At 30.2% G+C, this 22,635-nt stretch overlaps 3 protein-coding genes across 5 annotated transcripts in view; 2 read left to right on the top strand and 1 right to left on the bottom strand.

Moving 5' to 3' along the window:
- Positions 1-2,693, bottom strand: part of LOC134721217 (uncharacterized) — a 43,268-nt gene extending 40,575 nt beyond the window's left edge. Inside the window, exon 1 of the mRNA XM_063584021.1 lies at positions 2,625-2,693. The gene's annotated coding sequence lies outside the window, so the exon portion shown is untranslated. The remainder of the gene's footprint in view (positions 1-2,624) is intronic.
- The window catches only part of LOC134721218 (low-density lipoprotein receptor-related protein 2-like), a 125,905-nt gene that overhangs the window by 82,618 nt on the left and 20,652 nt on the right, over positions 1-22,635 (top strand). The gene's annotated exons all lie outside the window — the stretch shown is intronic.
- On the top strand, positions 1,345-22,278 carry LOC134722232 (neural cell adhesion molecule L1.1-like). Its single transcript, XM_063585843.1, has 15 exons — positions 1,345-1,446; positions 5,110-5,460; positions 6,956-7,246; positions 7,837-8,100; positions 8,563-8,844; positions 9,639-9,950; positions 13,324-13,611; positions 14,561-14,698; positions 16,524-16,548; positions 16,992-17,059; positions 18,611-18,635; positions 19,558-19,619; positions 21,251-21,266; positions 21,692-21,753; positions 22,259-22,278. The coding sequence occupies exons 1-15, from the start codon at positions 1,386-1,388 to the stop codon at positions 22,276-22,278; spliced, it is 2,265 nt and encodes a 754-aa protein (XP_063441913.1). The 5' UTR covers positions 1,345-1,385.

Raw genomic sequence — 22,635 nt, 5'->3', positions numbered from 1 at the left:
AAACAAGTAGTATATAAATAGATATATGTATATATCTCTGTACAGAGGCATTTTAACTATTGATAACGAAGATTGGTAGTTCCAAATATAAATAACTTTCTTGACATTTAATCTTGTTTTCGTTTATCTCTTTTCCACGAAAATTTAATTTCTCAATTCGTGGAATACAGCGTTTAAATGTCTCATTTGAAGGTCATACACCTGCGAAATAACATGGTATTTCAACTTTCAAATTTATTTAGATTTGAACTGTCACTTCTTTGGCAGCGCTTTTGGTATGCCAACACAAAATTATATAAATCAAATTACTAAAATGATATAATATGAAATGAAGGTGTATTCTTTTTTAATATGAAAACAACATGAAAAAGGAAAAATCAACCTTGATTTAAATTTATCGTCTTACCGAAAATATCTACCTTGTAACATTTTTTTTTCTTCACACGCACGCCTAATTTCTACGCACATGTTTTATTTCATTTATATTTAGTTCATTTATATACATACAATGTTTGAAAATAAAAAAAATACTGTTCCTAGGATGGAAAATATAGAATGGATTATAATGTGTTATAATGACGAAATAAATGAAACAGAAATAATCTTACACAAACAAAAATATATTTACTTTGAATATATGTCATCATAAGCAGGTAATTATCTGGGAAATATTTCAAGCTTACTAACAACAAAGTTACGAGTTGATTGAAAACGTTCTCTCAAATTTCTTCCATCAAAAACAAATTCTCTACCATCTATAACTTGTTAAGATATTACCTAAGACAATAACAGACCAGCTTGGGACATGCGCATGACTTAATGGAGGCCTTAAATATTCATTGTTTTGTATCAAATGACTAAAAAAAGAATTTTAACTTTTCAAACATATTGGCAATGTAAATAAAAATTCAGATGTCATTTTAGTTATATACAGTTATTTAAAAACCAACGCAGGAATTACTCAATACTGCAACATGAATGTGAATCTACAATTCCATTTTGTTCGTAGTTTACTTTGATCGACAATATGTGACTGATATTTATCTCAAATGCCACACTGAATGACTATTGAATACTTCTGTCAAATGTCACAGCAAAAAATGTTATGATTTCAGAAGTGGTAACATTTTTTTTTAGATGGTGTAACCATAATCCATGTCTTCCAACAATTGTATTCTAAATATAGTATTGAAAGTTTTCATCCTCCTCTTTTTAACCGTAACTGTTCAAAAGAAATATATCATAATTCAAAAAGAAGAAAAATCTCTTTTTTTCAATATGATAAACATCTGTATTCTTTACATTGCCACTAAGTTTCTATTTTATTTAGGTCGTTTCCCGCTATAGTAACACACGGAAGTTTCAACAGGTTTATTTTCGCTATAATGGAAGTCAAATGGACTTGCAATTTATTGCGTTGTTTTTTGTTAAATTCGTTTTTAACTGGTATGTAGCTATATGTTTTTTTAGTATTATTAGAGCATAACATTTGTGTTTTTTTTCTGTCTTTTGTTTATGGGGATATGTCTGCAAACTTTCTTGGGACTTTAAATGATTTAGTATTTGCTTTCTCTTATAAAATGCTGGTATTATTTTTCTATCACTTAAAAACAAAACCTTTTTTTAATATCGTTCATTATAAAAAGATTTCAAGTATTTGAAGATTTATGGTAAATGAAGGCTCATAAACTAAATAGTATGTGTTTTGAAATTTCAAATTTACCTGAGACATCATATGTTCAGTTATTCAAAAAGAAAATCTACGTTTTTTTTCTTTTTCGCATATCTTACCAAGAGGCTTGAATACATTAATGAAACTAATTAATGGTATGTTGAAATTGTGTCAACCTAACACCTTACTAAATGTGACTATATGAATTGAAACACTGTTTTGCCAGGATAAACTCTTGTAACCACCTTTATCGATAAATACAAATACACATTAAAACAGAATAAAGAAACAACAATCCCCTTCATTATAAAGATTATAATTTTTAACTGCAAAAATGACAAAACTTAGATTGATTGATTGCATGATTGTTGGTTGCTTAACGTCCAGTGACAAAACTTAGAAGAGTCTATGGACAGTAAGAATCGAGAAAAAACGTGTCTTATGTTGAGCAGTGTTATTTTTTCTATATAAAATTGTTTATATAATGACGCTCCATATTACGATATTTGTTTCGCTGATACATTAAGTCAATATAATTGAATTATTTGAGACTATAATACAAACGAGGGTGTAGCTAGTTATAAAACCAGGTTTCATACAAACGAGAATGTAGCTAGTTATAAACCCAGATTTCATACAAACGAGAGTGTAGCTAGTTATAAAACCAGATTTCATCCGCTACATAGTAAATGATTGTCCAAAGGCAGGATTATGACAGTTGATTTTAATCTGTTTGGTATGTTTAAATTTTACCATTTTATAAAAAGACTTTTCGGTTTAAAATTTTCTTAAAGTTTTGTATTTCGGTAACAGTGCTTTTTGCATTAGGGAAAAGATAATTTGGAAATAATTTTTGTTTTTAATATGAATACATTAATTTTAGAAGGTGTTCACTCTTTAAACAGGAAAGTTTCAGGTATTAAATATAATAAAGTGTGAAATCAATAATTACCTGCCTTTCAAGGTCATGTTAAAGGAAAACAACCCAGTGCAGGTGTCCATATAATCCAGAAACAAGTCAAGATGTATTTACGGATAGAGTAATTGTTAACATATCGTTTAAATGTACACGACAAATAAATTCTGAAATGTGAAATTAAATAGCAAAAGTATGTGCCCTTTTAAAGAATATAAAGTTTTTGTGTTGTTTATTTACATTATTTGATGTTCATTTTATTGTAGATGCTATATTTCTTTAATGTTAGAACAAGATCTTTTGATTGTAAATCATTGGTAAACGACATCAAAACACATGGTTGAAGCATTTTTCGAAATGCTATGAAATAAACATTGATGGAATTATAATACTAATATTGAATATCTGGTAAACATTTGTTATATATTTTAAATGTCTACATGAAATGTAAACATAAAACAAATACGTATCTGATCTCCTACTGGATTGCACATCAATTCGGATTACAGGACTAGGTTACAGTATAAATAATTAGTTAGTTTAGCATATTATAAAGGGAAAAAAGTGTTAAAACGGCATTTTTGTAGATGAATGGACTTATTGCGAATATAAAACGTTCTTTGACATCGTAAACACATTTTCCCTTGTTTCAGGTAGAACATTACAAATACTTTTTCTCCCCAATCAGACAACTTTAAACTGCTGTAATTTCTTTCATCCAGCTTTCAATTTTAACTTTGAGGTACCAACAGAAATGTTGATAATTTCATTATGACATAATTATTACTTAATTGTTTATCATGTAATTAGTTACTATATTGTGATGTCCACACTTGAAAGAAAGTAGTTTCTTAGATTCATAGCATTCATAAATTATTGTGTAACACTGTTTGATTTCCAAACAAGTGTCACAGACTTTTTCTAATATATTTCATTCTCTTATGAACGTTCAATGATGCTTGAAACCTGAATTTATAAGAGATCACTAAATATAATTGGGTATACAATTTGTTTTATTAGTGTTTAAGGAAATCTGAGACAACCTATTGAATATAACTGTGAAAATAAGGTATATAGCGGCACCTCTCTAAAGCAAGTAATTTTTTAAAACATTAATTTTATGACAAAAATTACTGTGTCGCAATGGAATGAATAAGGAAGTTTCTACTTTGACCCCATTAACTTCAATATAATTCACAAATGTACCATGGGGATACTTCAGGTATGGTCTATTATCATGATTCAATTAGCTTTTGACCAGTACGAAAGCATGCCATTTTAGCAATTCTGAATATATAAAGAAAATGCACAACTTATGCATCAAAAACAGAATCTTGTTGTAAGTCAGTTGCTACTGGTCTGCCATGATAAACCTATACTATTTATGATCTCAGCAGTTTAACTGCACATTGTATTAATTTTTTTTCAATATGGACTGAATTCATTTAGAACATAAAACAGCTGTCGACAAAAGACCAAAATGACACAGAAATTAACAACTATAGGTCATCGTATGACCTTCAACAATGACCAAAGTCCATATCGCACAGTAAGCTTTGAAATGACCCGATATGGCAATGAAAAAGAATTCAAACGAAATAACTAGCCAGCCTTATTTATATAAAAACAAAATGAACGAAAAATAAATATGTGACACATAAACAAACGACAAACACTGAATTACAGGCTCCTGACTTAGGACAGGCACATACATAAATAATGTGGCGGGGTTAAACATGTTATCGAGATCCTATCCATCCCTCCCCATAACCTGGGACAGTGGTATAACAGTATTTAACATTTAACATCCAATGGATTTAGTGTAAAGACGCATAACCAGTCAGAGAAAAACATGACATTGTGCGATGTTGTTGAAAAATGTTGAAAAAAGTAATGTATGGATCTGTGCACAAAATGATCAGTTGGCCAGTCTAGAGGATCCTTATGGGGGACTTCTAGAATTATAATTGTATACAATGGCAATATGGTGTTCTACACAGTAGACTTTTTTTTAATTTTGCAATTTGAAAACGAAATATTTATTTGTATTTTCTTTTAAACATTCTCTAACAGACATCTACATTTGTTTAATATCTGTACAGAAATCCCACTATATCTCCTAATTGTCGCTTTGTTGTTTTTTTCTCCTAGCAGCTCCAGTAAAGGAACTTTTTTTATATTTTAAATTCATTATCTTCGTTTACCACTAATCCCTAGACCTGCTCTTTTTCTTACCTGTTATTTTTTCTTCTGTGGTTTTTAAATATTAAGAAGTAGCGAAAATAGCTGAAAATGAAATTTGATAAAATGTATTTGCTTTTGTAATGTGCTGCCTTAAAAAGATTGTCCCTGTTGACAATAATTTTGTCCTCCGTTTGATATTTATATCACAACATGTTATTTAATGTTATATTACCATCAAAACTGTTTTGGATAATAAAAGTTCTAGTAAAGCAACAAAGAATTTTCATAACAAGGTCATTTCAAATGGGATGAATCTTCATTATGTACTTATTTTCAGCTATCTTATCTCAGGATTCTTTGTCGCCAGGACCTATAGCATATTTGATAAGTGGTAGTAATGTAACATTCACGTGTATAACTAGTTATGATTGGAATTTGACGTACTTCTATGATTATGGACTAATGGAAGAAAACTTTGCAAGAGTTATATATCAGAGAAACAGTTCAATTTGCAGACCATTGTTTATAGACATACATATTGGTGTAGACAAATATACTGCTTTGCCATGCTCTGTTGGTCAGCCAGTCAGCATTACAATTCGTTACATTAATTCATCATATCATAATAAAACTATAGCCTGTAGACTTGACCAAGGAAAACTGATAACTACAACTGTCAAAATTCGGGGTAAGTGCTATACATTCATACTTTAACGTCGTTTGGGTTGGAGTGTTCTGGTAAAGGTGAAATAAATTAAAAAAGAAACAACTTTAGACAAACCAAGTTCGTTAAAGGCCGGGTTCTTTTTATTGATATGGCGTATAACTTTGTATAATGCTACTTGTCTAACACTGATTTCCTATATTCCGTTGAACATACGATAAACTTTAAGACTGGTGGCAAATCAAGCGTTGTTGACTATAATTAATTGCTTATTATTACTATTTATGAGGGTAAAAGATGTGGCAAGTAATGCGAGGCTAACGTATTTGGTTGATTACATATTCAAGGAGTAAGCATAAAAAAAATGTTCGAGTTGATTAAATGCGTTATCCGTTGCATAAAACCAAAATCAACAAAAAATGTACTCTTGTTACTACTCAATACAAACCGATATCTTAAACACCGGCCCTAAATTACCCTCTACCCTTACCACAATCGTTAACAATCATCTAATATATGTCGAGGAAGACCCGCATTTTCGGCATCCCATATATCTTATCGCAAAAAGTGTGGCTTGGTAGTTTTGACTTTCCGTGAACTAGGTTATTTTTTTCTTACCGCCTTTACATTTCTAGGAATATGATGGGTCAAAAGCAACTGCGTGGAGACCGTGTATATTCCATATTAGGTTAGTAAGTGGTGTAATATCAATACACAGTTTTCCTTCCCTTAAATCCAGAGTGCTGAGGGAAAATTTTAAAGGTTGCAAAAGACGAAACAAACGTTGATAAACAAATGAAATAAATTCACAAAATACATTCAAACAGATATAGGAAGATGTAAAGTGAGTGCCAATGAGACAACTCTCCATCCAAATAACGATTTATAAAAGTAAACCATCATAGGTCAATGTACGGCCTTCAATGTACGAAGCCTTGGCTCAGACCGAACAAAAAGCTATACAGGTCCCCAAAATTAATAGTGAAAAACCATTCAAACGGGAAAGAAGAATCACGGTCTGATAAAGTTCACAAGATGCTATGGTTGACATTCGTTTTTGCATAGACCAATGAAAGTTGGTTCGTAATACAAACGGTATTGAATTCTTGATCACTTTAATAAACCACTAGTCTTAATACCACATGTTAGGATAGTTGGTAAGATGACTTGGTTACATAGTGTGCTGATGACCTAATACGATATATACGGGGTTAGTAAATTTCGTATGGGGGGGGGGGGAGAGGTATAATGCCATACTTATGTAATTGTTTCGGATTTTTATGATTGCAGACATCATTACTAACAATCATTATATATGTGGAATTCGATCATTTCATTAAATCTCTAATTTTACAGATGTTGTTCTGCATCAAATATTATCATTTAAACTTATGAACTGATAATGTATATCAATCTGAATCATAGTTTCTGTCCTACACATATACTAGTAATCTATAAAACTGTCTTTACACCTTTAGATATTAAGTAAAATATTTGTTCAAAATAGAGTATATTTCAGAGTTGCTAACTTCGCCAGAAATAAATCCTAGGGGAGTTACTACTATTGAAGACGGGACGGTCTTTAGCTTTAAATGTACAGCTAAAAGCATTCCTACATCATCGATAGAATGGTATATAGGTGGATCAAAGCTAAATGGTACTATTTCAACATGTTACGCAACGGAAACTACAGTAGTTTCTACAATCATTTACCAAGCAAAGAAGGAACACAATAATAAAAGTCTGTTTTGTAGTGCGAACGATTCCTTTACAGCGATGAACTCTTCGTCTGCAACTCTCAACATTGAATGTAAGTATATCTAAAGGATATATAATTTGACCTTCGAGTAAATTTAAATGTATGGATCTACACATACGGCATACAAGATACTCGAACAATGGGGATATTTTGTTCGTATGTCTTTATAAATCGATCGTAAAACTATAACTTATAAAAGTAACATATGTTGAAATATTTGTGTTAATAAATTTAAGATTTCCATAAAATAAACTATATAGCGGTATGATTTCAATGCAGTTGAGTGATCCTTTTAACTGTCAAACCATCATGGTTTTTTATTTAAAGTGTTATAACAATTAAATAAAAACAAATGTATGTTAGAATAACTATATTCAAATGAGAAGCTGTTATTCAAAAACCAAATACATTTTCTAAAAACATTTGTATCGATTTAAACGGTCATACTTAACACATGCATATAATTGTAATTCCCTGAAATAGATCTTTTTTTATGTTTCTCTGTGTTATTCACTATGCTTAACGTATCTTATTATTTAATGAGGATTCATTTAAATAAAATTATAATTCTGTTACCCTTGATAACTATTTGACAACCAGAATTCTCTCTCATTGTATTTATTTTATGATTTGTATTACAGATGTTCCTACGATACACATTTATCCTGGTTTTAACCCTTATATTGTGTATGCAGGACAACAAAACGTTACATTGGCATGCGTAGTAGATGATGCAAATCCTTCAGATAGTATTAATTTTCATTGGACTAATCTTGTTGGTATATCATCTGCTCACACAATTATACTATCAAATATTTCGAACCTTCATAGCGGAGAATATAGATGTGAAGCTGAAAATAAAGTAGGCAATTCTAGTGTTAGCTCTACGCTATTAAAGGTTCAATGTAAGTAAATATACGAAGAGTAAATACTTCAAACAGAGATATTGTCATGAATTAGAGATGCAGTGAATACATTTGTACATTGTTAATGTAAGTGAACGTGAATTAAAATTGGCCAAATAGAAACAGAATGCATAACTTGAATCATACCCTTATTAAACATTACCGTTGCATATTATAGTTTCATGAACTAATAGATAAATAGAAGTTAATAAATAGGATTGTTGAAACAATATGTTAAGGTGTTCACTTTTATGCCTTGACGCGATTTAAGCATGCATGTGTATACCTAATTTCCTTGAGTTCTTAAAGAATAATTTAAATCAATGCGCTCAATGCACCAACAGCTCAGCTAAAGTTTGTTTTTCCAAAAAAAAAAGTTAGCTGAAAAAGATTGATGTATGTTTTGCATTGTATTTGTAACGGTAAATTGTTCATATCATTCTCATAATAACATATTTTTAGATGGTCCACATCTATCAAATATTGTCAACCAGTATGATATTGTGGAAGGAGACAACTTAATCGTGTCTCCATTGGTAGATTCTAATCCTGTTCATGGATTGATATGGTGGACGAGACAGAATGATACAAACTTCAGACATGACAGTTCTGTACTTGAAATCAACAGAATTAATAGAACATCAAGTGACAACTACACCTGTTACGTTATGAACACTATAACTCCTTCGGGGATGGCTGAAATGAACAAAACAACTAAAAAAACGTTCTATGTTAATGTGCAATGTAAGTGTTCTTTCAAAATCATCAAGGAACTTGTTGTCTCTTTTTATGCCTAGCTTTGACAATGACTGCTTGATAATACATTAAAATTATATGTTAAATATTGAGTGCAAACCAACAGATGTAAATGAAGCAAAAAATGACAAGGCTATGGCTTATCGTCAGCACTTAATACTCATTTTCTTAAATTTCCTTCTGAGCAGCAACCCTCTATCAAAGACTTGAAATATCGTATCAACTTTGAGATATATAATCCGTATAAAGGCGCTGCTGAAATATTCCTACTAGAAAATGGAAATTTACTATTGAGAAGTTAGTATCATCTCTTTTGTGTTTTCAATCGACGTTTTTTGTCAATATTTAGATATAAGTCAAGATATGAGGCAAATGTACCTGGTGTATCCTTTATCGCAAGAGTTTGATAGAAAAGTTCCTCATATGGAATGAATGTAAGCATATTGATGCACTTAATCTCACTCCCTATCAGTTCTTCAGACTCCGATTGTTCCTTTTCTTTTTAAGTATGTTTTTCATCGAAAAATATAGCAAAAAAAACAACATCTGTGCACTGCCTTTACGTTGAATTTCTATTTTAGATTGTTGTTGTAAATCAAATAAGAGTTATAATATAGCTTCGAATAAATCTGTTAATCAATGAAAACAGATTGAAAGAATTGAGACTTAAAATTATAGTATTTTTTTCAAAATATATAAAACGGTCCTATTTGTTTTAAATAGAGGTTATTTGTGTGTTTTCTGCTTGAGAAATACATGAATTTCTTGTTTATAATTTTTAGTTAAACCGTTTGCTGACTATAGCAGTCCATATTCATCCTTACATATTACTGAAAAGAAAGGCGGTACTCTTTTAATGAAAGTCACAATAACAGCTAATCCTACACCTAATATAAAATGGAGCTTCCAGGCTGAGGCGGATTTTGGTTCCTGCAATTTTAGCACATTATTATCAAACACTACAACCACTCGATTCCGTACTTCATCATTCTTAGCCTTCGAAAGTGTACAAATAAGCAATTTTGGCGATTATACTTTCACAGCTAAAAATTCAGCTGGCAATTTTGTTCGAAGATTTTTCGTCACGGAAGAAGGTAAGTTATGGTAAGTAACTTAATGTACATGTGTAACATTGTAATTCGTATTGTCATTCATACATTTGCTTTTGTACTGAAAAAGCTATTTATATCTCATCCTGCAAAATTCTGATCTTATTGACTATTTGAAAGTTATATCTGGTTAGTGGTATCTTCTATCATTATAAGAAAATAAACAGATAAAAAAAAACACTTCTTGTTACATGTAACAAGAATAAATTTAAAACATAATTTTACACTAACAAGTATTTTCGAGGTTATTATTTTGTTTATTTTCTTACTTGATATAATCTTACTTTGTATTGTTATTTTCCATTGTTGTAAGTATGTATGGCACTCTATGTGACTATAGATATAGGAAGATGTGGTGTGAGTGCCAATGAGACAACTCTCCATCCAAATAACAATTTAAAAAGTAAACCATTATAGGTTAAAGTACGGCCTTCAACACGGAGCCTTGGCTCACACAAATTTTATTTGAAATTATGAATTTTTATTGCAATAGATTAATATGCTAGTATATTTATAAAATAATTATATAAAGTTCAGTATAAAAAAATGTTAAATACAATTTCGTTCTTCTGACTTTTTGTGCAGCCTCTGCAAATGAAAGCAATACAATGTATCACAAATGTATGCATGTTGAAACTCTTTATTCATAAGTATAAAAATAAAATCTTTCTGAAAGTAAAGGATATTTACAAGGTTTTAAATTTGCAGTATATATTTCAATATTAAGTTTGGGTTATATTTTGTTCAAATTATATATCAGCAAGTCAGTGAACATCAACAATTTTTTTGGAATAAGATACAATTGACTGGTCAAAAGATAGGTGTTGTATATACGGACATTACGACGGCAAATCAAGTTTATTTCAATGTGATGCTATATGTATCAAAGTCAACCCTTTATACAAATTATCTTTATTTCAAAAAATGATACATTTGTATTGCTTTCATTTGCAGAGGCTGCACAAAAAGTCAGAAAAACGAAATTGTATTTAACATTTTTTTTTACTTAACTTTATATAATTATTTTATAAATATACTAGCATATTAATCTATTGCAATAAAAATTCATAATTTCAAATAAAATTTGTAGATTTAGCTAACTAAGTCCTTATATTTGTATAATATAACATTCGTTTATAGTGGAACATTGTTTTAACAATGAATTAGCTACAATTAAAATTTGCTTCCTAGTCCCTCTCTGTGATCACAAATAGATAACTCTGGCTCATTTCCGAATCAATCTATCATTTCATTCATAGTCTATTTCAAAAATGATAAAAAGTTCTTTATATTGGTATGTAAAAAGTTTAAACGTTTCAAATTTATGAAATAATATTCGTACATCAATTGTTTTGACACAGCAATAACAAAAACTGAAATATATTGCATTGATTCCTTTTGCAATTATTCAAAATTATATCAGAAACCTAAACATAATTATAAAAAAAAATGAACCTGTTAAGGGGAGACAATTCTCGTATAACTTTTTCGAATTGGCACATAATACCACGGAATGTCACTCATCATACAAATGGCACATTCATATAATTAATTAACTGCGCAATCGTGCTCCACCTTCAATGATGATTCTGAATTATAAATATAACCAAAAGTTGTTAATCTATAGATAGTGAAGACTAATGAAAGCTAACCCACTGTTAGAATATTTTTTTGCACTTTTTTAAAACTTCCTCAGAAAAATTCTCGAGCAACTTGACTTTCATAGCTAAAAATTAACTATTTTACAGAATATTTGAATAAAGTAGTTACAGATTATTCGCTTCTCAAAGTGTAAATCGCAATAAAAATCGTATGCTTGCACAATCTTACCGAAATACGGATTTAATTCAGTCCTAAACATTTTGACATTTCTTCGTATATTTTTTTATCGAAAACCGGTTTTAACAAATCACAAGTACGTGTTAAGATCCGACTAAATACCTATTGCCCGATATGGTCAGGTAAAATTGCTAAATATACACCTGGAAAAAAGTATTGCAACACCAAATTGAAATTCAAATAAAAAAAAACACTTTTTATTTTATTGTGATATAATTTGGTAAAATAGAATTTGTTAAATATTATTTAAATATCACCTGAGTTTAATCAATAAAGAACGACTCGATCAGTTCTTATCTGCACATGCAGCTACTGTACCCGTAAACAGCAAAACAGGTGTTTTAATCCTCATTGTTTTCAACACTTTAAATAACCAAGTTTTTGAAGTTATGTGATTGACACCTCGACAACTCTTAACTTCAGCAAGATGGCAGATTATTAGCATGAGCGAAGCAGGGATGTCGCTGTAACAACTGCGTGTATTGTTGGTCATCACCGTTCCACTATAAGTCGTTTTGAGAATAAACATCGGGCAATAAACGATGTTAAAGACCTTCCGAGATAAAGAAGACCCCCGATACCATTTGCTAGGGAAAATTAGGCATAATGAAGATTGGTCAGAAGGAAATCCATTGCATACAATACAATCCTAAAAAAAGAGTGGTGGGTATACAGGAGCCTTTTAACAAGAACTGTTTGAGATCGACTCATTCCATCTGGTTATCGTGCGATAAGACAACTTCAGATACCTTTGCTTACGAATAGACACACAGTTTCCGTATCCAATGCAGTGCAGAGCTCGCCAAAGTTGAAAATTAGCATCGTGGAGGAAGATCCATTGTTCTAAAGAATTCGGTTCATCTTCATTGGCCCTATCGTAGCCCGGATTTGAACCATATCGAGCATATATGAGACAGTATTGGGCGTAAAGTGCGCGAAAGGACACCACAGTTCAAACACATCATGAAATAAACAATGCCCTTCATCAGAAATGGTTGCTGCTACCTTAGAAACAAATTAGTCGGTTTATAGCAGGAATCATAAGACGTTATGATGCGGTTATCCGTTTGAATGGAGACTGCGCACAAAAGTACTAATTCTTTGGCGTATAACGATCACTCATGATGTGAACAGTCATCGGAAGATTAATTTTGAAATGTCTGACATTGTAATGTTGGACTACAGAAATAGTTGTAAAATGCATTTTTTTGTACAAAAAACACTTCATTTTGTTATCAAAATTGTGATTATATAAATCATTTTTTTTTTAAACATTTTTTGTTCGTTTAAATGCCAATGTTATCATAAACTATGTTTCAATAATATTATACAAATATTTTACTATATTTCATCCAAAACAAAAAGGTTGATTTTTCAAGTTTTAAAAAATCAAGGTGTTGCAATACTTTTTTCCATGTGTATATTAAGAAATCCGTGTTGTACGAACAAAAATCATACTAATGGTATACAGATGGCGTTTTTCATAAATAAATTATATATATTTATGGTTTTCTTGCAGTCAATGCCATACCACCCTCATTAGAATATGTTGTATGCAAGAGCACAACAGCAATTGTAATGTGGAAACTGATTTCTAACGGAGACAGATCCTTGGAACTTTACGTACAGTATGGTGAGCATGGACGAAACATTAAATTAGAAAAAATACAACAGGATTACACGAACCAACTTATGGCATATACAGTGAATGGCTTAACTCCCAATAGAAAATATACGTTCTCTATCCTTGCTGTTAATTTCTTGACCGAGTCTAAGTCCCGAACGGTCGAATGTTTAACTGATGTAGGTAAGTTGTACTTGTTATAACTATTAGTGCTATCGATAATTGATGATGATATGATCGCACATTTTTATCAATGTACTGGAATCTTGTGCAAATGACATACACGTGAGAGGTTTGGTTAGCTATAAAACTAGGTTGAATCCACCATTCTCTACATTAAAATATACTTGTGGGGGTCAGACATATTATAGTTGTTGCTCATGCGTTTGATAGGTTTAGCTTTCGGTTGCGATTTGATTATAAAAAGTCAGTTTTGAATGATACTTAGAGGTTGGTATTTTTGTTGTTTTCCCTTTTCATGGCATGAATTTGAAAACAATTTACATTCTCTTTTCCTAAATATCATTGTAAATTTCACCGTAAATCCTTGTTATGGTACATGCTGATACAAGACATAAAAGGAAAAGGATTTGGTTATCTTTTGTAATTTTTTTGTTCCATCGTTATATTAAAGATACCATCTTTTTGTATTTAACATGTTTATATTGGTCTATTTCAAAAAATATAATGCTAATTATTATGACTATTTCTTTATAAGAGTATATTGACTGCTCCAATGTCCACATTTAGAATATATTTTTACAACAAGTTTATGTTAAGCCTTATTTTACTTTGAGGCGTCAATAGAATTGGCACATATTGACACTTATACAAATAACCAAATGTTTTAGGGCAACCATAATCACATTAACATTTTAGGATCAATTGTAAACCTCGTTCACTTAAATTAATGTCAGAGTTATATAAAGAAAAGAGTGCAGATAGTATGAACGTTTTGTAAAATTTTGTCATTTTAGTGTTTATTGTGATGGTCTTACATGCTTAAAAACGAAAATTCTACGGATGCAGATAATTTGAACGTTTAAACGCTCAGTATGATTGTTATCAATGGCTCAATATAAATGCAATAAGTACATTCAATTTTATGACTCAACACACATATTTTTTTTAGAATGTTTTGTTGCGCGCTCGAACAAAGAGACGTGCGATCCCGTAAAAGAAAAGCCTGTAATATTTCAAGTAGGACTAGCAATGTTGATTGTTGGACTGTTGTTCCTTACTTTCGTGGCAGTATTTGTTGTCTGTAGCAGTAAGTTTATCGTTTTATGGTAGTATGTTGATAAAAAAGATTTGCGAGTCTTCTTCGCCTATGGAACATCCGACAAACCAGAAGTTCACGAATAATTGTGATAAATCTACTTTCTATTTGCTAACGATATCTGTTAAACGTTGAACTGCATAATTTTCAGGAACTTATTCCTAAATACTTAGTATAATAGAATTTTTCCAGCATTCTATTACATATTCTCACTATGCAGCTCCATTATGATATAATGTGTCCAGTATGCTAGCATTATCAAAACTAAAAATCTCAGTTTATGTAAGGACATTATGGACAAAAACAATCATAAAGGTTGCATTTGTTTTAATGAAAATTTTATAATCTGAAATATAAGAATGTCAATAAGACGTAAATAATGATAGAACTCTATAAGATGTATCCATTGTATTAAAAAGAAAAAGCACAAAAATACTAAACTCCGAGAAAAATTCAATCGAAAAGTCCCTAATCACATGGCAAAATCAACTTACAGAACACATCAAATGAATGGAGTAATGGTTGATTGAACCTGATTTTTGTAGCGCTTAACCTCTTCTACAACTGCCTCATCAAGTTCTGTTATATTTACAACAATGCGTGAACAAAACAGACATAATAAATGAAATAGTCAAAATAAGTGTACATTAGTCATCACGATGTTACAATCTAAAAATAAACAATTTTACAAGAAAAGAACACAAGCATCTATCAAATTATAACACATGTACTGCTTCACGATATATATATAGATCAGAATGGTCTTTGTTTGAACATGACGAAGGTGTTAGAATAAAAAGGTCCTTAACTGTAATATCTGACACAAGGATGTCTAAGCATTAATAATTAAGTTTAATGTTCAGGGATACAATATGATAATGAAAATTTCCTAATATGGATTTTTGTTTAAAATTATCCTTGTTTGAAAAAAGTTCAGAGGTAGTTAAACCTTCTTTTTTTCTAACTGAAATATCGGCTTTCACGGTTTTGTTTAATGAATAAGTCGTATTTTCAAACTTCAATTTATTTCACATATTGGACTTGGAACATTACAATTGTTGAATTAACGTTAGATCAATAAAACACCATTTTTCCAAAGAAAACATGATCTAATTTTAATTTTGTTATTCCGATTAGAAATATATTTACTATACTGTTTTTTAAATGCTTTACAGATCAGTGATCTGAAATTGACTTTAGCGTATGAACTACTAACACATGTACATAAGTGTTTTATGGTTCTTAACAAAAGTTCCAAATATAGATCTTTTCAACAAATTTCACTCGTTTACAATTATTAAAAAGGGAAAAGATAGCACCGTTGTTTCCCAATTAATTGCGATTACATAACGCTCTTCCCCAACTATACTGATTTAATTTAATATGTGAGTATAACAAATAGTTTTGTTATTCGATTTGTCTTTTTTTCTATTTTTCATTAGATTGTTTTCTAAATGATGGCTGTTTCTATTGCCTTAAATTCCGATACAATCAACAAAATTGTAACATTTTACTTGTAATATTTGTGTGTATCCAAGTAAATGCTCATAATATGTTATCGGTAATTTTGCAGTCGAACAAAGACACATAATTTATTTTTTGTTTCAGATATAATGAAAATGTTGTTTGAATTCAGAATAAACCTTTGAGACTTCGATATTTTATTTGATAATGTTTTCATATTCATCTTTCGGTACAAAAATTTATGTGCGCAACAGTCGAATAAAGATAAATATTCATAATTTGTCCTTAATATGTGGTTGGGAATCAGAATAAACCTTTTACATAAAGATATTTTATTTGATATTTATTATAGGTTTCAAGCATAGTGGACCAACTAAGTATGTATTAAATGGCATAGTTAAAAAGCATGTATCATTATTTGTTTTTGAAAAAAAGTCACCAATACTAATTGTGTTATTGAAAACCCTTAATTAGATATTTGAGGAAAAAAGAATGTGTAGACATTAACGTATAAGAAATTATTAAAATACCCAACAAACATGTGTATTTATCATGTATTTGAATAAAGTGTTAAAATTCATGTTATCACAGGAATGAGAAAACAAAAATTCACGTTTTATATATGTTGTTCAATTACACACACGTCAAATAAAATTACACTGAAATACATTACTTTGAATAATAAAAAATATATAAAAAAAACATAATAAGATGATACGATGTTCGATATCTTGATTCTTTCTACAAATTAATTTAATTATCATGTTAATGAACGTTTAATAACATGAATACAATGTAATTTGATGAATGATTTTTACAGATCTGATGATAATAAGGAACAAACAAGTAATACTATCTTAAGAAGTGCAGAAAACATGTCTGAGTTTGGTATGTACTTACAACTTTATTAACAAACTGTTTTATTCCTAAAAGCAAAACTATATGATTTTACCATTTTTAAAAGGTTAAATCAAGTTTAAATGCGTTGAATGTTTTATTCTGTCAGTGTGTAAATCACAGATGTCAGAAATCAGTTTATATAAACTCGACATAAATACCAGTCATCAAATTATCTACATGACGCGCGTTTCATTTACAAAAGACCAATTTGTGACGCTCGAAATGAAAATTATAATAAAATTTAGAAATAATTGATGCAAAGTATATTTTATTTAAATTGAGAGCTAAAATAACACGAATATAAGGCCTACCCATGTTAAAACTCATTAAGTATAGCTTGCAACAATTATTTCGATTCTGATTAGGACAATTAAAGTTATTTCGAATTCCGATACGTTTAAGGGTTGAGCTTTCGTGTAAGGTCTTCCATGAACTTCCCTTTGTCCTTGTTAATAAGCAAACGAATTGCAATGTGACATTTCAGAGTCAGGAGTTTTGAACAGTAAATATGAACGGTTGTCGTATTTAGGTCAAATATGTCAATCTCGAATTGCAACACATGACAGCAATACTAAATGAATTTGTCTTTTAAGAGTTTGGAAGTGTTTTCAATTAATGAATCTTAAATGCGTGCTAATTTGATAAAAATCATTTTTCTGCAGTAGTCAATATACGCATGTGCAAACAAATTTTATTGGATTTAAATCATGGGTGAAATCATCATTTAAGAGTTTTGAAGTGTTTTAAATTAATTAAATATCTCAAATGCGTGATAATTTGATAAAGATCATAATTCTGCAGTAGTCAATATACGCCTGTGCAAACAAATTCTACTGGATTTAGATCATGGGTAAAGAAGCAAGTCATATTAGAATGCAAAATAAATCACGACGGTGATAAACATTGAGACCACGCCGTTTCTCGATTGAACATACTCGACTGGGTGATATGTGTGTGCACTGCGTGTTGTTCTGTATGGTGCGAATGGATTTATCGGGTAATATGTTTTTAATAATTTTGCTTGCCGAGATGAAAATGACATGTCTCAGACTAATATCCTGTAACAAAACATGAATAGGGCAGTCGTTATTAAAAAGTCGTTGCAATGTATATTGGCGTTTATTTTTGTTGTGGTTCAGTAATCAGAAGGTTCCGTTCAGTTCCCCTTATAGTTGGTTTTGGTTTATGGGACGAATTTGTTTGAGCTTTATTGTTTATATGAGTTTTAAACAGCTATTATACCTCTTTTGCTTTTTTATGGCAACTAGATCACTCTTGTCAAGGCTTCACGAGTACGACGAAAACATAATCGCTTAAACTAGTCACAGTACTCTGAAAAATATTGTTTTCATACATCTTTTCAAAGTTGACATAAAACAGTTTGTAATTATTTCATGTGTCTTAGGTTTAATATAGCCTAGATATCAATGTCGATTTTCATTTCCCACTGGAGCAAATAACCGTGATAAGATTTAGGCATTGTAAAAAAATTTATAAGAAACACAAGTTGTTTGAAATTGTCTTTATATTGTTTTTCAGAATCACGACCACCTCAAGAGCAAAGGTATATATCAAAGCTAAGATACATATATAAATTATAGATTTGGTTCAATACAATAAATTATAAATTTAAATTAAAAATATGGTTCAATATAAGAACAAAACTTTATTGAGCCACTTTGAGGAGTACAAAAACTGGTGTGCAAACAAACTGAGTCATTTCAAATCCAAATTTAAGCTCAGGTATTATAATTAACAATTGGGTTGACTTGTATAGATTGTGTACGAATATATTGTAAGATATCGCATTCGGTTGATCATCTGAAAACTTTAAACGACGATTTTTGTGAACAGAGGGAGTAATAATAACAGATAAAATTTGAAGTGAAACACACACACATATACATAAAGAGTTTACTCTCGTATTAAGTTTCATAAGATATTTTTTTCTAATAGCGAAATGTCAATTAAAGGCAAGGCTGACCGACCGTCTTACATGTATGAAATGTAACTGTCTATAGATATCGTATTGCACAAGATTTGGTGGTATAATATGTTTCTCTGATGCTTTTGAGACAAATTGAACCATCCCGTTTAGTCTTACAAGCATCACTGATTTACTGGTTGCTAGTGGATTTGAAATAGCTGTCAATTGAATGCAAATACTCTCAGATCTGTACAGAGTATCTTTTTGTTGTTTTAAGATGTAAAGTACCTGGCCATGTCCACTTTGTTCCTAGCATGGCGAGTCTTAATTTCTTGTATTAATTTGTATTAGAGTCGGGGATTCTTGTATTAATTTGTATTAGATTCGGGGGGTTGTCAGGTAAATTTCCTGTTTTTCAATCTTCCTTTATTGTTTAAATTTAACACGTAAATGTCACTGTATCATCTGAGGGAATCATTAACATTTGATTAAATGAACATGAATGTCACATGACTGTATTTAAACAACAATTTATTATTTGTTTTGTCTTTTTACTTAGAATAGATTCAGAAAATATTGCTGAAGCAAATACATACGATGAAATGCCAACGCTACCAAAAGGTAATTAATCTTTTTTTTTCAAACCTAATTTCATCTTTGAAGTGTGCAATAGCTTTATAAATGTGAAATATCAATGTTTTGTTTAAGTAACGCCATTCGTATATTTTATACCAACACTTATCATTTTAAAATGCTACTAGCTGTATAGAAGTCGGCCAATTTATTACGTTTTCGATTGTACCAGAAAGTTTGCAATACACGTATCAAGAGGTATACTGAAATGCTATGAATCCAATCCAAAGAAAAAAACTTGATGTACTGCTTTTCTGAAAACTTTTGGTAACTGATTAGTTTACATCTGCTACTTCTTAAATCCCTCACTTAAATTGAAGAGATCAACCATGAATTTATCAACTTCAGTTTTATGTGTCGGCAACTTTGAGTAAGTAGTTAAAAAGTTACCAGGATTGTAATTTAGTACGCCAGACGCTAGTTTCGTCTACATAAGACTCATCAGTCACGCTCATATCAAAATAGTTATAAAGCCAAACAAATACAAAGTTGAAAAGCATTGGGAATCTAAAAATCCAAACAGTTGTGCATAATACGGCTAAGGTAATCTATGTCTTGGATAATAAAATCCTTTGAGTAACATATATCATTGAAATCAAAGGTTCCTATCATTGATTGTTGTAACAAATAAGTGCCTATTTGGAATACATTATGCTAATAAAGAAACATTAACAAAATTAATATTTTGAAATAATGAATTCTTTAGTTGTAAAAAGAACCTTACTGTATTATTTTCTTAGAAATTGACGTGAACAGTACATTTGTGCACATATTGCACATATATAAATGCATGCTTTGTATGTATTGCGTCTAAATTCCATTGGATGATTTTTTTTCTACTGTTTCCCGTTACCTTTCAGTCGTCTGCATTCGTTAAGAGATATAATATATTAAACAAAAACAAAAAGAAGATGTGGTATGCTTGCCAATGAGACAACTGTCTACAAAAAAAACAAAATGACACAGACATTAACACTATAGGTCGCCGTTCGGCCTTCATCAATGAGCAAAGCCCATACCGCATAGTCAGCTATAAAAAGGCCTGAAAAGACAATGTAAAACAATTCAAACGAGAAAACTAACGGCCTCATTTATATAAAAAAGATTAAGTTACCGAGTAAAGGAACCCTCCTTTTTTGCAAATTACCGCCACTGCCCAAATACGACTTTTTCAAAGTTCAAATGAGACTTGTAAAACAATATTCAATATAGATTAAAAACTTGGGATCAAATGAATTTTTTGGAACATCTCAAGACACGTAAGCGTTTATAATGCGATTGCATACTATTTGATAGACCAACCTCTTTTTGTTGGTATGAATTGTTTCGAGAAGTAAGTTAATGCAAGTTTATGCAAGAAGTAAAAACATAAATATTGTAACTGCGTAGTTATGTTATAATTGAAGGTCAATTAATATGCAAAACAATTGCATTTAAGTCATTTTATAAATGTTATGCATGTGTGTTTTTTTGTTGTTGTTGAATATCCTCTTTAAAAAAATATACTTGTATAATGTAGTTGTTCTTTCCAAACACTCAAGCACTTTTATTAATAAAAAGTATCAATCCAGCATGTGGTGTGTGTCTTGGGTTCAATTGAATTATTGGATTTTTTTCAGATGTGGAACCAACTAAGTAAGTTTATATAAAATGTCTGAACTAGAATTGATAATATATTATGTTATTTTATTTTTAATGTTTTGCATATATGTCATTAGTTTAAATAAATTGTGCACTTACACGTACTTATCATACCACCGTTGTGCAATATACTAATTTTAAGAAGGCCGGGATACGGTACCAGTAATGTATGTATCGCGAACAAATGTAAAGTTAAAAAAAAACTATATATAAACCATTAGTACTATCAAATATTCTAATCGTAATATACATGTAACAAGAATCTCCACGACATTCATAATTATAAATATCAATTTAAGATGCAAAAAAAGTTTTGATTTTCACTAAGTATTTACCTTTGTCTTTTGTTTAATCGGGTTAGTATTATATTTGCAACTGGATATTTCAAAATCATCAAACAATATCATTTTCTTTATAAGGATAGATTCAATACACCTTCCTAAAACAAATGCATACGAAGATATGGACAAGAAATTAAAAGGTAACTATTTTTGTTCTTCTTAATATTGTGACATATGCATTTACTTACTACATTATAAAAGTGAATACTTGAAAAGAAAATTTACATGAATTTATTGTATAAAAGAAGCCATTCGGAAACAATATTTTCCTTCTTGTTACGTATTATCATACTAATTATAGGGTATTATCACATGATGGAAATGTCTATTGCTATCAATGGAGTGTACTTTATTTATCCTAAAATAAAACGAATAGAACCTATATTGAAATACACTTTATATTATATTTTATATACCAGTTAATGTGTTTTTCGTCTGCCATGGTTGTGTCCCAATCTGAGTTAACTAAATTCCTTCAATCTTTTTAAAATTGACTGAAACACGATAACACTATATCTTCTTTTATCAGTAGCATTTTGCATTGAAAGGATACGGAATTTCATAAACTAAAGAGTATTGCACGTGTCAATTCTTATTTGTAATTTGACGTCTTAAAATTCTTTTAAATATCTGATTTCTTTTCAGGTGAAGAATCAAAACCGTAAGTTAATTTTAATAATCTATAATATCAAATACACATGTTATTTTATATGTACATCATTGTGTCAAATGTATCCGTTCAGTGTATGTTTAGTTGTTTTAATATGTCCTTTGATTGAGTTAGGCCATTTCATTTGATTTTTTTATTGTGTGTCTTTTTATGTTGCGATGTAATACGATTGTTGAAGATATGGGTAAGGGTTGGTACCCATTAAAACGTTCAAACCAGATGCATTTGTTTGCACCTGTAAGGAATCTGATGTTCAGTACTTATTGTTTGTTGATATGGTTGATAAGTGTGTCTGGGTTGTTTTAATAGATTAGACCGTTCGTTTTCCTGTTTGGATGGTTTTACACTAGTC

This window comes from Mytilus trossulus, chromosome 6 (assembly GCF_036588685.1).
Source record: "Mytilus trossulus isolate FHL-02 chromosome 6, PNRI_Mtr1.1.1.hap1, whole genome shotgun sequence".
Taxonomy (NCBI): Eukaryota; Metazoa; Mollusca; class Bivalvia; order Mytilida; family Mytilidae; genus Mytilus; species Mytilus trossulus.
This window is presented reverse-complemented; position numbering and strand designations above follow the sequence as displayed.

Excerpts from the sequence above, each read along its gene's own strand:
- LOC134722232 (XM_063585843.1), top strand. The coding sequence starts at position 1,386 with ATGGAAGTCAAATGGACTTGCAATTTATTGCGTTGTTTTTTGTTAAAT. Across the intron at positions 13,612-14,560 it reads CGAATGTTTAACTGATGTAG|AATGTTTTGTTGCGCGCTCG; the intron begins GTAAGTTGTACT and ends TATTTTTTTTAG. Across the intron at positions 14,699-16,523 it reads AGTATTTGTTGTCTGTAGCA|GTTTCAAGCATAGTGGACCA; the intron begins GTAAGTTTATCG and ends TATTTATTATAG.